The sequence below is a fragment of the Rhea americana genome, unplaced genomic scaffold, assembly GCF_003343005.1.
Source record: "Rhea americana isolate MKP2758 unplaced genomic scaffold, rheAme1 scaffold_388, whole genome shotgun sequence".
NCBI classification, from domain to species: domain Eukaryota; kingdom Metazoa; phylum Chordata; class Aves; order Rheiformes; family Rheidae; genus Rhea; species Rhea americana.
The window spans coordinates 463,116-477,551 of NW_028186521.1; the positions used below are offsets into that span (position 1 = coordinate 463,116).

Sequence of the window (14,436 nt, forward strand, 5' to 3'; positions counted from 1 at the left end):
GGACCTCACAGGGAGACACCCCCACCTTCCGTTGGCCGTGCCATGGACCTCTAGCAGAACATTTTGAACCACCTGAGGACAGGCTTGAAAACACGGACCATCAGCCCAAGGAAGAAGGGAAAGCAGGGAAAGGACTGGGGGACAGGGAAAGTGAGGCATCCAGTGCAGGGCTGGCCCAGTGGGTTGGAGGAGACCCTTTCTGGGCTGGCTAGTCACTACAAGGCAGGCAGAGAGAGGCAGGCAGAGAAAGATGGTGTCTGACGTGCACCCTGCCCTGTGGCAGAGCGGACATGCACGTGGGGTTCAACTGGCAGAGCAGACCCTCTTCCCACTACTTAGTCATCATTCCTGATGCTAATGAGGCAGCAGCTCCTTGAGGGAGGCACATCTGCTAATTAAGCTTTTAATTTGTGACTCTGCACATTTCCAGAGGCTGTTTGGCTGCCTGCCTGCAAGGATATACCGTATAGCTTGCGCTGGCACAGCCCTCTGCTCTTGGGCACTGGCCCTGCCCATGCCACTGGCCCCAACGGCCCCATCTTCACCACAGAGGACCAGGCTGAAAGCAGCTGCCTCCAAACATCCAGCTCAGGGGACATCACTATCATCAGGAGGCTGGAGAGCAGGGACATGATGGCTGCAGAGCAGAGACACATAGGGCTGCATATGTCCATGGGGAGGGCTCATCCAGGAGCATGCACAAGTAGGAAGTGCTCACTGCACACAGTGCACATGAGCTGTGCTCACTGCAGGCAGAGCTCACCAGGAACCATGCTCACACATAGGCAATGCTCACTGCAGACAGTATTCACCATGGGCCGTGCACACACATATAGACTGTGCTCACTCCAGGCAGTGCTCACCATGGACTGTGCACACATTCATACAGGCAGTGCATACTGCAGGCAGTGCTCACCACAGGCCATGCACACACGTGCGGTCAGTGCTTGCTGCAGGCAGGGCTCTACATAGGCTTTGCACACGTGTTCCACACTCACTGCAGGCCACGTGCATACACAGTAGTGCTCACCATGGGCTCTACACAGCTGTGGATAATGCTCATTTTGGACTGCATGCTTTTCCACTGTTCACTCTGGGATGTGCAAGTGTCCAGTCTCTATTAAGTCATATTCTGCTTAGCAGGGACTGGTAGATGTCTCTGGTCTGTGCCATGCTCTGTAGTGCATCCTTGTCATGGTTCGTTGCTTTGGCTGGGTATGTTGGAGGTGGTGGTCAGATATTTCTACCAAATTTCTCCCTCAGCAAATCTCTCTGTTGTCCAAGACTGCAAGTGAGCCACAGGGACTTCTTGCCTCTCTGCCATGGTGGGATAAATATAGATATAGTGTAAATACAGATATATAGTATATAGATAAATATAGTATACATTGGGAGAACACAGGAAATTCAATTTGAACACAAGAAAACACTTCTTCACTGAGATCGTGGTTGAACACAGGAACAAATTGCCCAGAGAGGTTGTGGAGTCTCTCTCCTTGAAGATATTCAAAATCAGCTGGGCATAGTCCTGGACTACCTGCTCAGCTGGGGAGTTGGACGAATGATCTCTAGAGGTCCCTGCAATTCAGTGAGATGCTAGCAGAGCAATGGAGATTCCTGCCTATCCTAGACCTTTGAATTAATGGATCTGGGGAACCATGTATGCAGGTGAACATTCAGTGAGGTACTGTATACAACTAGGAAATGCCCCTGTGGCTTGAGGCAGGAGAAAAGAACCCTCAAACCACAGCAACACTCCCACTCTCAGCAGCATAGCAGTGCTGTTGAGCCCACCATGTGGAGCCATGGTTTGCTGCGCCACCTGCATGAATGCAGGCATGTGGACACCTTTGGGGATGAGGTATGAGCTGGCAGCCCTGTCGCTCTGAGCAGTCTCTCCCAGGCTACACAGCACAGCATAGCGCAGCATGGCATAGCACAGCATGACACAGCATGGCATGGCACAGCACAGCATGACACAACGTAGCACAGCACAGTACGACACAGCATGGCGAGGGACAGTTTAGTGTGACATGGCATGGCCCAGCATGGCTTAGCACAGCACAACATGGCATGGCACGGCACAGCATGGCACAGCATAGCATGGTATGGCAGGTCACAGAAAGGCACAGAACTACACAGCAGGGCATGGCATGGCTTAGCATAGCACAGAACAGCATGGCACAACATGCCACAGCATGTTGGTGCTGTGCAACTTCTCCACAGCCATCAATACGGCACAGGTCAGCAGGATGGTGCAGGGGCATTGTGCCCCTTCTACCACATCCTGCACTGGCACACAGAGGGCCTTGCAGCAGGATAAGCATCGTGACGTGTGCTAGGACACTCTCCCATCAATGGCACAGCAGTCGACGTGCAGCCCTGGGACCACATGTATCTGTGCCCAGCAGCACACGGGGCCTTGAGAGTGGGGGCGGCGCTGACCCACATACATGTCCCAACAGCTAGGCCCCATGTCGCTGCAGCAGACCCTAGCCCTGGCAGGGGCACCGTTGCAAAACACGGCAGCAGGGGCTCTCCCTCCCTGGCATGGCACTAATTAGAGAGGTGCCAAGCTCAGAGCATTATTCATTGCCATGATTACACATTCAGATAAGCACAACTTGTGCAATTATTGCCATGTGATTACAGCTCATACTGGGATTAATCAGGTATCTCACAAAAACTCTGGAATTCAGTCACAGCAGTCTGCAGCAGCCGCTGGGAGGGGAGGGAGCTGCTGGGATGGGGACAGGGACAGCAATGGGGATGGGAATGGAGATGGAGACGGGGACAAGGATGGGGATGGGACTGGGATGGAAATGGGAATGGGAATGGGGGATGAGGATGGGCATGGAGATGGGGACAGGAATGGTCATGGGGATGAGGACGAGAATGGGAACAGAGATGGGGATGGGGCAAGACTGGGGACAAGGACAGGAATGGGGACAGGGATAGAGATGGTGATGTGGATGGGAACGGAATGGGGGGGTCAAGATCAGGATTGGAATGGGAATAGGGATGGGTTTGGAGACAGGAACAGGGCTCAGCATGGGGACAAGGAGAGGGTTGGGGTGGGGATGGGGACAAGGACAGAGCTCAGATGGGGATGGGGACAGGGATGGAGATGGGAACTGTGGAACAGGGCAGATGTCAGGACAGGGAAGGGGATTTGGCCCCAGGGCTGTGCTGGGACAAGGTGGCTGTGCCGGGACAAGGTGGCTGTGCCAGACCTGAGCCCAGGGCATGAGGCAGAGCTCAGCCCAGCAGCCTGGCCAGGCGTCGCTGCTGCCTTGGGCCTGGCACGGGGGATGGCACATGCTGAAAGAGTCTGCAGAGGAAAGATGCACCCCAGCTGCACCATTCGGCTGCCAGGGGTCCCAGGTAGAATGCTGGGACAGCACGCACGAGGCTCCCATCACACAGTGTGGGGCACAGTGTGCCCCCATGCTCACCATCTCCCATGGGGACATTGAGCCTTCTGGCACAGATGGGAGCGCAGGGGAGGTGCAGGCGGGGGACCTGCCCAGCCACATGGGCAGCCCTGCCTTGCACGGTTCTCAGGCACCCATCAACAGTGATGCACAAGGAGACCCTGGCACCATGGGCCAAACAGCCAGTGAGCGCAGCCTGCACCACAAGACCATCCCCAAAGGGCTCCATGGGCACCACCCCATCACACAGCCCCTCGAGACGCAGCAGGCCCAGATCTGGGCACAGTGAGCGTACTTCATGCCACCATGTCAGGCCAGCCCTGGCACTATGAGGCAGTGGCCATGTGTGAGACCTCACAGCAGGGTGGCACAGGATAAGTGCTGGGGAGGAGGGGTGGACACAAGAGCTGGCCATGGAGCACCTCAAAGGTTGCACTCGATGAGCCTTACTAGGGTGAACCACACAGGATGTTGCTTTGGAGAGCACCGTGTGCTGCGTTTCTTCTCTGGCTACAAATCCCACACCGAGCAGCAAAGTGAATCCGGCTGCCTGCGGAGACCTGCCTCTGCCGGCGCTTGAGGCATACACGGCCAGTCCCAGGACTGGTGCCGGTGCCAGAGCCCACACAGGGACCCACAGCCAGGAGCTGGGGCCACTGCCTGCAATGCCACATGCCCACACACCAAGTGCAATGGCTGCCTGCTGCCCCATGCATGCTGGTCCCAGCACAGGTGTAGGTCACCCCACCTACACGTGCCCTCCTGCTACCAGCATCCACTCAGGCTGGTGCAAGGGGTGGAGACATGGTGCTTGTGCCCTGACAGTTGTTCCTCACCAGTCGAGGAGGCCTGGACAAGGTGAAATCCCCAGTCCTCTGCTTCTGCTCATCAAGGCTGGAGACTGCAGAGCCAGGAACACTGGGCCAGGGAACAGTATGGCATGGCAGGGCATGGCACAGCATGGTATGGCATAGCATGGCCCAGCACAGTATGACATGGCACAGCAAGGCTCAAGACTGCAGACCCAGATATGCTGGGCCCCTGCCATGAGCCTGGGAAATGAATGGCAGGAGGGAATGGGGTCTCAGTGTTCAGCCACAACAGGTGCTATCAACTCTGGCCCCCAGAGAAAGAGGGACTTTGCTCCTCCAAAGGAAACGGTTTGACAGCTCAGAGCTGGCTCTTGCTGCAGTTCAGCACATGGATGAAGATGTGGGGCTCTGGCATAAGGACATCCCAGACCCTGCCAGCCTGGGGGAGAGATTCATCTTGACAGACCTACCAAAACTGCTTGTTGGTAAAGGGCTTGGGGTTGAGCCTTTCTGCAAGAGCGGGTAGAAGCACTAGGAACCACAACCAGCCCTATGGAGAGTGAATGCCTTTGCAACAGCACGAGTCAGCAAGTGCAAGCTAAACCAAGTGCACCAAAATCACACAGGACAGATGCATGCGCCTGCACATGGCCAGTGCAGCCAAATGGTACACTGCACACTGGGGGCAGAGAGTGTCAGACTTTGGCAGTCACCATGCTCAGCAGTGTCCTTGTTCCACACAGGGCGTGCACTCCACACCAGCCTCCTGCAGCTCACCCTGCTTCAGTGCAGTGCAGCACCTCACATGCATGGCTTGCTGCGGTGGGCTCCACTGCTCTCCTGGCCTCTGCCCATGCAGACAGCAGCTCTGTGAATGGGGAGCCAAGGCAGGTCCTGCAGCCACATCCTGATACAGCTCTGCCACAGCAGAGGTCAGGAGAGCAAGCTTGCAGGTTGCAAATCCAGGGGCAGAAGCTCACTGCAGGACAGCACCTCTGGCTGAGGACAGCATATGACAGCAGCATACCAGCGCTGCACTGCCCATTGAGCTACTTCCAGCCCACTGCTCCAACTGCACCAGTCCTGCAGCAGGACACAGCACAGAGAAGCTCCAGGGTCTGCTGCATCACCAAGAGAAGACGACTCCAAAAAGAGGCAGGTAGAGCTCATGGCACAGAGACAATCTGTCATCCACGCGAGAGGTGTCAGGTAGCAGATCCCCCTCCCATCTCTAGCCTCGATCTACTGCCTGTGACCTGTGCTAGATCCTCTCCTGTAGCATGCCTCTCCCCATTCCCAGGGTGATGGACCAGCATTCACTGTGATACATGGGGTTATTGCACTGAACACGGAGGCATTAAATATTGAGTGGCAGTTAAATGCTCATTAGATAGACAGATTTAAACACTGAGACCCAAAGAGCCATTAAATATGCAGTGTGCAGGGTGAGGGGATCTGATGATTGACTGCAGCACCAGCTCCTCTGCACTGAACTGCTGCAACCTCCCCAGCCCATTTCAAGCCTCTCTGCTGTTGATGGGCTCTGCATCTGCTTCATCTTCTGACATGTTATCTCATAGCAACTTCTCTCAGCCACGTGAGGTGGAGGTGACGCACTCTGGGAGGCAACAGAGTGTGGGAGAGCAGCTCAGCATGGCAACAGAGGGAGCATGGCTACAGTGCAGGGTGGCCCGGAAGCAAGCGAGTCTCCCCATATGTGTCAGCTTCACACTAGCCTCAGCGGCACTGCTGGAGCACTGCAGAAGCTGCAGGACTGCACAGGGCAGAGCAAAAGCTGAGCTGTCCCTGTGGGCCTGAGAGTCCTGGTGCACAGCACAGCACAAGGGGCCTTTGAGCTCCAGGGCGCCCTGCAAACTTTCTCTTTTCACTCTGCCCTCCCCACTCCCAGTGCCCCAGTACATTGGGCCCACCAGGTGCCCCCCCAGGCCTGGCCCATGGCTCCCTCCCTGCAGTCACGGCCTCAGCACAGCTCCTAACGCTGCCTGCTCCCCCTCCAACCCCAGGGACCAGGGGTCCGGGCAACTTGCTCTAGAAGGCAATGCAGAGGGCTTTGAGAACTCCTGCAGTGCAGTCCAAAGCTGCGGGGGGCCCCACATGTCCCAGAACCACTGCAGGATCCCGGGCTGGGCACAGCTCATCTGCCCACCCCAACAGAGCTACCAGCACCAAGCAGTGCCTAGCCTCTCTGGGCCTAGAGTGCAGCCAGGATGTGGCCTTGCACAGGCAACTGGTTCTGGGTGAGGGGCAGCCATGGGGCTGGCTCTGGATGCAGGGGTAGCCACAAGTTCTGGAGAGGGTGGTGAGCAAAAAAGGGATGTGGGGCTGCCAGGGCAGCTTTGGCTCCCATAAGACCTTTCCCCAGACCCTATCACCCTTCGGCCGGGCTCTCCTGCCATCTCCAGCGCTTTCTGTCTGCCCAACTTCCTAACCCCACTCCTCTCCCCTCCACCTTTTGTCTCCCCTCCTGATGCCTTGGATCATCCCATCTGTTGCCTCCTGCAGCACAAAACTGCACTGAGCTCAACTCTGGGAGAAAACCAGCTTCCCACATATCACTTTGGCACTGAGATGACCTCTATTCTCAGCCAGCAATGGGCATGACATTGGCCATGAGGAGCCAGCTCTGCTCTGCTGCCTCTCTCCTCCCTTGCACATCCGGCTGTGCTCCCAGCCTGCTCTGCATGAACAGCATCTTACTCTATGATGTGCAGCTTGCTTTATTTGAAGACCAGCCACAAGTTGTTTCTGATGGCATCCTCGCCCCAGCCCGTGCTGCTTACTGGTGGAAGGCTGCCTACAGCATGCTTCCCCACCACTTGCAATGGGGTGCTTTTTCCAGGGAGCAATTGTCAGTGCAGACCTGCGTGGGTGCAAGCATAACAAGGGACTGAGGGAGAGCAGAGGAGCTGCAGTCCCTTGGGATGTGGCAGTGTCCATTGCAGGAGCAGGCCAGTGCCTTCACTCTGGGCTGGACCCTACCATCCCCTTGGGCCTCCTATCCTCATCCTAGCAGGATGCATGGGGCAGCACAAGCTGGTGCAGAGCCCCTGCTGCTGGGATGTAGCTGGAGCCTCTTGCCCCAATCCTGCCAGAACATGCAGGGCGGCATTGGCTGATACAGAGCCCCCACAGTTGGAATGTGGCTGGAGCCTCCTGCCCCAATCCTGGTGAGATGTGTCAGGCAGTGCAGGTTGGTGCAGAGCTGCAGCCACATGGCCAGGAGGTGTCCGCAGAGCGCAGCCCTCTCCAGCACAGTCAACCACCTCTGCCCCCCGCTGCAGCCCACTGGCCCCAGGCATAGCCAGCCCAGAGCTGGAGCCATAGGGACACCAAAGGAAGCTATGAGAGTGGCAGCAGCCTGGAGCACTGGGATGCTCTCCAGTCCCCATGGGACACAGCAGGGTGGCAGGTCTGGCAGGCTGGGTGGGGGACGTGCCCATGAGCAGTATCCACATACACCTCGCTGCTGAGATGCGTGGACTGACCCCAGCAGGCAGAGGAGTTTTCTCTTGTGCTCACATAGAAACACTCCGTAAACTCATTTCACTTTAACCTCTCATTTTTGGTTGCTCTGTGGGTGGGGTGACAACCTAGGCACTGGTTTGGTGGAGCAAAGTGGGTTCATTTAGCCTCTCCAGGGAGCCCTGCTTCCAGAGGCAAGGAGTGCATCTGGCAGCACACRCTGGAGGGGTCAGCAAGCCTGCTCTGCAGGTTTCGAGGAGGAAAAGTGCTTCCTGCAGGAAGCAAATGCACCCTATTAGCTGAGGACACCTGTTACAGACCTTCCCCTGCAGCCCAGAGCCCTTGTGGAGACTTGCCACAGCCCTGTCCCAGCTGCCCCTTGCTCTGCAGTAAGGACAGCCACTACCATCCCAGCCCCTCTCCATGTAACCCTGCAGACCGAGGCATCAGCTGCAGCAGGCACTGGTTCCCCAGTATGGCTCCTTAACAAACACAGCCTTGAGATGGGCATAGGAGACAAGGGAAGGACATGGTAGAGGAAGGAGTCCCTCACAGCACTCTCCTTCCCTGTCTAGCTAGGCAAGGCATTCTGTGACTCCTGGTGTCCCTCACGCTTGTGGTGGGAGACAATCCTTCAGATATCTTCCCAGCCCTGAGGCAAGTCGCTGTGCTCTCCATTGCAGACAGCAGAGCGGCTGCTCTGCAAGAAGGGTGCATGCAGAGGCGGGTGCACCATCCTGAGACACAGCTTGTTCTGTATGACCACCTGCCCAGCAGCCTCCTCTACCACACACAGCATTGCTGCTGTCCCCTGGCACCAAGCCTGCAGTGTAAGTATGCAGATGGCAAGAAGCAGACATGGCGCATGGAAAACAGCGTTAGGAACAGAATCCGAGTGAACTCTGCAGGAGACTCCAGCTGGCAGGCAAGGAGGGATGCTGCGCTGTGGAGGGACAGACCCATCTGCCGCCTGGAAGCTGTGGGATGTCTGCCCAGAACCACCCCCAGCCCGAGAATGGCAAGGCCTTCTGTCGGGGCAATCCCCGGCCCCACCACAGCACCTTGGTCTGGGATCAGGCCTCCCCATGTTAGGAGGAGGCCCTTCCCTCTCCTGCACTTCAGCCTTCTTTCTGTGCCCCCTGCGAATTACCCCCTTCACATCTGCATCACCCTGGTGTGATCCAGCATCGCTGCTACTCTAGCAACCATCATCCATATGCTTGGGTCCTGCAGGCCAGGCATACACTTGCAGTGCCCACACTGCAAGGATGCTTGTCCCCACTCTGGGAATGCCCCAAGCTTTGCACTTATCCCCAGAGTCTGGCCCCATGGGTACAGAAAACTCTGCTTGTTGTAGCATCAGGCCAAGTCAACAACCACAAGCCCTCCAAGCACCCTGAGCTAGTCAGTGTCCCTGGAACCCCCACTGCACAGTACCCACCTTTCTGCTAGCTGCAGCACCTTGAACCTTAACCCAGCCTGCAAACACCCCTGCGCCCCATCCACCACCCCACAACATCCCTCCCAGCTGCTCTGTCCTGCTGACAAGAGACCCCTAGATCCTCAGAGACAGGCCACAGTGATCACGAAGCAGAAGATGGACAGTTTTAAGTTTGCAAATGGTCTCTTTGAGAAACATGTCCCTTCATGGAGCTGCGCTTAGCAACAGTGCCACATGGATGCTATTGTTTCAGGGTAGAGAACGGAGCAGGGCTTGCCCTTGGTGCAGCACACACCCTGCAGCTCTGGCCAGCAGACTTAGTCCCCAATTCTTGCAGCCCTCCAATTCCAGGACTAGCATTTTCCGCACTGTCTCATCTCTGCTCACTCCTCGGCACCAGGTAGCCTCAGGGGCATGCTCCCTCCCTTTGGCACCAAGTAGTGTCCTGGAAATACCTTCTATACCATCAGCATGGTGTGGGTGAGACACAACTACCATTTAAGCAGCAAAGCTGGCTCAAAGGCAGTTTTGTGCAGAGTGGGGCACAGGCAGGGGATAAAACAGCTCTCTGTATGGGAGCGACTGCATGGCCCCGCTCTCAGCTCCCAGCCTCTGCGGGTGAAAGATGAGGGTGGGAGATGAGGGAAATGCCACAAACACTGCTGCCAGGGTGAAGTTGCAACTTGAGCACCCAGAGTTGCCCCCACTGTGTGCACAGAATAGGTGCTCAGCCCTCTCCTCACATTTACCCCACTCTGTAGCTACCCATCCACCCTCACTGTGGAGCACCCTCTATCTCTCCCACTCCTGTTCTGTGTTCTCATTAGCAGCTATGGACACTGCTTATTATTGAAAGCACTGATGTCCAGAGCTCCTTCAATAGTCACACTGCTCTGGAGACATTGTTGGTGCTGGGTGAGACAGCTGCTGCAGGTGCCCCATGTAGTTCTCACCCTATGCTCTGCACTTAGCCCTGGCTCCCACCTTGCAGTCCTGGTGCTCCTGCAGCCCCTGCTAGTCCAGCCTTGGGCTGCCCACAAAGGCCTTGCCCTGCGTAGTTCTGATAAACGGGCCAACATGAAAGGAAATTGATTTGAGGATTTTACTAGTTTCCATATTCCAGAAGGGAACAGTGCTCATTAAAAACAGTGAGGTGGCACAATTATCTGAGATCAAAGTTCTGAAGTCAGATTTCCTGCAAAGTGTTTTAGCTTCTTTGCAAAACTCAGAGTGCAGTAACTCCAGCTATCATGATTTGCATGTATTTGATTAGTTCCCATCTACCAGCCATGGACTGCTCCTTGTGATGGGAGACACTTTGTACATATGCAGCAGGAGGCATCCTGTGTAGAGTCAGAATCAGCAGATGGGAGTGTCCCAGAAAAACAGGGCCCAGGGGCCAGGGTTGCACGCAGGATCCGTTCAGCCACTCAGGGACCACTGGATCACCCACTGCCCTGCTGTAACCCCAAAAACAGCAGGGATCCTGGCACAGCCCTCTGGATGCCCTATCATCCCTCATGGCCAGGCTAGGATTCCTGGAAAGATGGGCGCTCCTCAAACTGGGGCCCACGGTGGGGCAGCTGCAGTATGTGGTGCCAGTGCACGATGCTGGTGCTGATGAGCGATGCTGGTGAGCAGTGGTGATGTGCGACGCCGGTGAGCGGTGCTGGTGTGCAGTGCCGGAGCACGATGCTGGTGAGCAAGGACAGCGAGCAGTGCCGCGCGCCGTGACCCGAGAGGCGGCGGTCCGGTGGGGCAGCGGCGCCCCCTGGCGGCGGCGGGAGGATACGGCGTGCGCTCGCGAACGCACGCACACACGCGCACCTACCCCCCCCACACACGCAAGCACGCGCACACACGCACACACGCACACATACATGCGCACACATGCATGCATACACGCACACTAATGCCACTAATGCTCACAGTCCACAGCATACGGCCTGCAGTGTTTGCACACAATACATATGTGCACGCACAGCATGCACAGAGTGCTTGTAAACACATAACGCATACATGCGCACATGCACACACACACACACAGCCTGCTGCATATGCATGGAATGAATGCAAACACTTCACACAGTGTGAATACATAGATATAGTGTGCACACACTCAGATTCAGCTACCCAAACACTGGATGCACAGAAGCAGTGTGCACTGACACAATGCATACAAATATCGTGTATCCATACACAGAGTACACTCACATGTTGTGACTGCATACAAAGTGTGTGCACACTCAGAACAGCGTGCACAGCTATGAGCCTGCAGAGTGCATGTGCATGCACATACATATAGACACACACACACACACTGAATGTATACACATGCACACACACACATTGTGTGGACATACAAAAACATGCATATGAAGAATGTGCACTCTTCATCCTTCTTCCACATCACTGCTTGTTGGCTGTTTGGATCTTCAACACCTACCAAGGGTGCACATAGTCAGTAGTAGCTGTGTTCAGTGAGGTGCATGTTTTGGAAAAGACCAGGGGCCCAGCAAAGCACACAGTGGCAGCCAACCTCCCAAGTGGGTTGCAATGTCACAGTTTTCTCCTGCTGGTTGTTAGAGGAGGGGGTGCTGGGAGTTGGGCAGTGCTGCCTGCCCCAGGGCTGCATGTTCTCATCCCATGAGCAGTGTTTGGTGGGGGCTCTCTGAGCATCCACTCCCAGTGCCCACAGCTGTTGGCTCCGCTCCTGCTCACAAGCCCTCTGCACTGGCCCCACTGATGGTGCAGAGTGTGCACCACAGCGCACCACAGAGCACTGTGATGGCCCAGCACTCCGGAACAAGCAGCTCTGTGACATCGGTCTCAGCGCCACGGCACCGGGCCAACGCGGACACCGCAGGCAGCGTGCTCGGCTGCTGCACTGGTGTGAGAAGGCTGGGGCACCAGCAGTTGCCTCATGCCGCTGGGGAAGATGAAGTTGTTCCCCCTCCTCTTGGTGCTGGCCAYRTGCTGGCCTGCAYAYRRYRCAYAKRACAGCTGTGGGTAAGTAGCCTGAGGCCATGGGAGAGCATGTTTGGGGGAGCCTTGCAGGGAGCCTACTTGCCCCCTGGCTGCATGGGAGGCTCCGCAACTCAGGGCAGGAGGCTCAGCTCCTCTCCAGCACCCAGGCTCCCAGCACAGCTCACTGCAGGGCTACAGTTGCACACCACACAGTGTGCCTTGGCCCCACTGTCCACATGCTGCCTGCCACATGGGGTGGGGAGCAGGAGGGACAACGGACAACCTTCAGCCTGAGCAGAGTGGGGAGCAGTCAAGCATGGTACTAATGAGTTTCTGATTACAGAGGGACCTGTGGRGTYCGGCCCATGGCCTCTYAMYACARCAYRATGCGCGTCGTYGGTGGTACGGATGCTCAGCCAGGGTCCTGGCCCTGGATTGTCAGCATCCAGGTCCCCTGGAGAAGAGGCACCGGGCACATATGTGGAGGGACTCTCATCAGCCCACAGTGGGTCCTCACAGCAGCTCACTGCTTCATAAATGCCACGTAAGGATGCACAGGGAATGGGGATGTCCCCACAACACAGGCAGGTGCCCTGGCTGCTGCACATCAGCCTCCTCCCAGCCATCTGCTTCACAGCACCCATAGCGACTGGGCATTTAAAATACTCCAGCAGGAGGGTTTCCCTTGAGAAGGCTGGGCTTGTGCCACTGCTTCCTAGTAGCCTATTCTCAACGTTCCCAGTGCCCAAGGCATACAAGGACATTATGCCTCCATGCAAGGCTATAACTGCATCCCTCTCCCTACTGTAAACCTGGAACAGTTGGAACTGCCATTTTCCTACAGTGGATGGCTCTGCTCTCTCTAACCCCTCTCTCCATCTCCCTTCCAGCTATGTCGAGATGTGGCGTATAGTGGTTGGTGCCTACAGTTTGCTTCAGATGGGTCCTGAGGTCCAAGTGCGCAATATTAAGAAGCTAGTGACGCATGAACACTATAATAATCACTCACAGAGAAACGACATTGCCTTGCTGGAATTGGACCAACCAGTGCAGTGCAGCTACTATATACAGCTTGCCTGTGTGCCCGATGGCTCGCTGCGAGTGTCAGAGCTGTCACCTTGCTACATCAGYGGTTGGGGTGCYATGGAGGAAGGATGTAAGTTCCCAACAAGTGGTGGTGTTCCCTGAGTGCAGGCTCGACATACTGTCGAGACAGGGGCTGGGCTACCCAGACAGCAGAGGCAAAACCCAGGGCCAACCCAAAGGGACATATGCTTGTAGAGCGTTAGCCTTGACCCATTACCCAAAGCAAGAGATGGGAAGCATCAGTAAATATGCCCTGCAAGATCCAAAACCAGGTCCTTTGAAAGGCAGTGACCCAGACAAGGAGGGTGAAATGGCAACATGCTGCCAGGTACCAATTCCTTTATATGCCCACAGCTAAGATACGACCTGCCATCCTGCAGGAGGCCCTTGTCCACCTCATTGACAACCACATCTGCAACAGCAGCCAATGGTATGCAGGGGCCGTCAGGAACACCAACCTGTGTGCTGGTTATCAGCAGGGTGGCATCGACACTTGCCAGGTAGGAAGGTGCAACAAGCCAGCCCACAGCAGCGGGTGCAGCCCTGTCATAACTTCTCAACGTATGCTGCCTGTGCTCTGCCTGGCCAGCTACTCATCCATCTCTGGGTCCCACCAGTGACAGCGCTCACCTCCCCTTCCCCTCTGCAGGTCCTAGATGTGAGGTCCCCTTGCCCCAGGTGCCTTGGGCTCTCCCCAGAGAGACCATCCAGTGCTCTTGGTGCTCCACAGGTCCAGAACCTCTCCCTGGAACAACCCTAATCCACACCCCCAGGATCACTGTGCAGACATGAGAGAGAACCCTACCTTACAGGCCCACGGGCCCTTCCCCAACGAGCTTCTGTAGGCTCCAGCAGCTGAGACGTGCCACTGCGTGCAGTGCTGACAGCTCTGGGAAGTGCTGTTAGAGAGAAGCAGCCCTAGTTGTAGTGCTCACACTGGCCACCCAGCAACACCTTAAACCTCTCTCCTGCACTGCAGGGTGACAGCGGTGGCCCCCTTGTATGCAAAGATAGAACCGCCGACTACTACTGGCTTGTTGGTGTCACCAGCTGGGGAACAGGCTGCGGGAGAGCACATCAGCCTGGAATCTACACTTCCACCCAGCACTATCGCGACTGGATCCTGGTCCATATGGGACTACGGCCAGCAGGGCAGACAAGTGCACCACCAGTGTCTGCCTCAGGCCCATTCCAGAAGCCAAGGCCAATACCT

General features: G+C 56.3%; 1 protein-coding gene across 1 annotated transcript; it reads left to right on the forward strand.

The window, feature by feature from the left end:
• Positions 1-12,469: 12,469 nt before the first annotated feature.
• On the forward strand, positions 12,470-14,396 carry LOC146591095 (acrosin-like; the record flags this gene model as incomplete). The annotated part of the gene is made up of 4 exons (XM_085313473.1): positions 12,470-12,681; positions 13,028-13,293; positions 13,578-13,723; positions 14,203-14,396. Coding segments are annotated over exons 1-4 (785 nt in total), but the record flags the coding sequence as incomplete, so codon positions are not given.
• Positions 14,397-14,436: the final 40 nt, after the last annotated feature.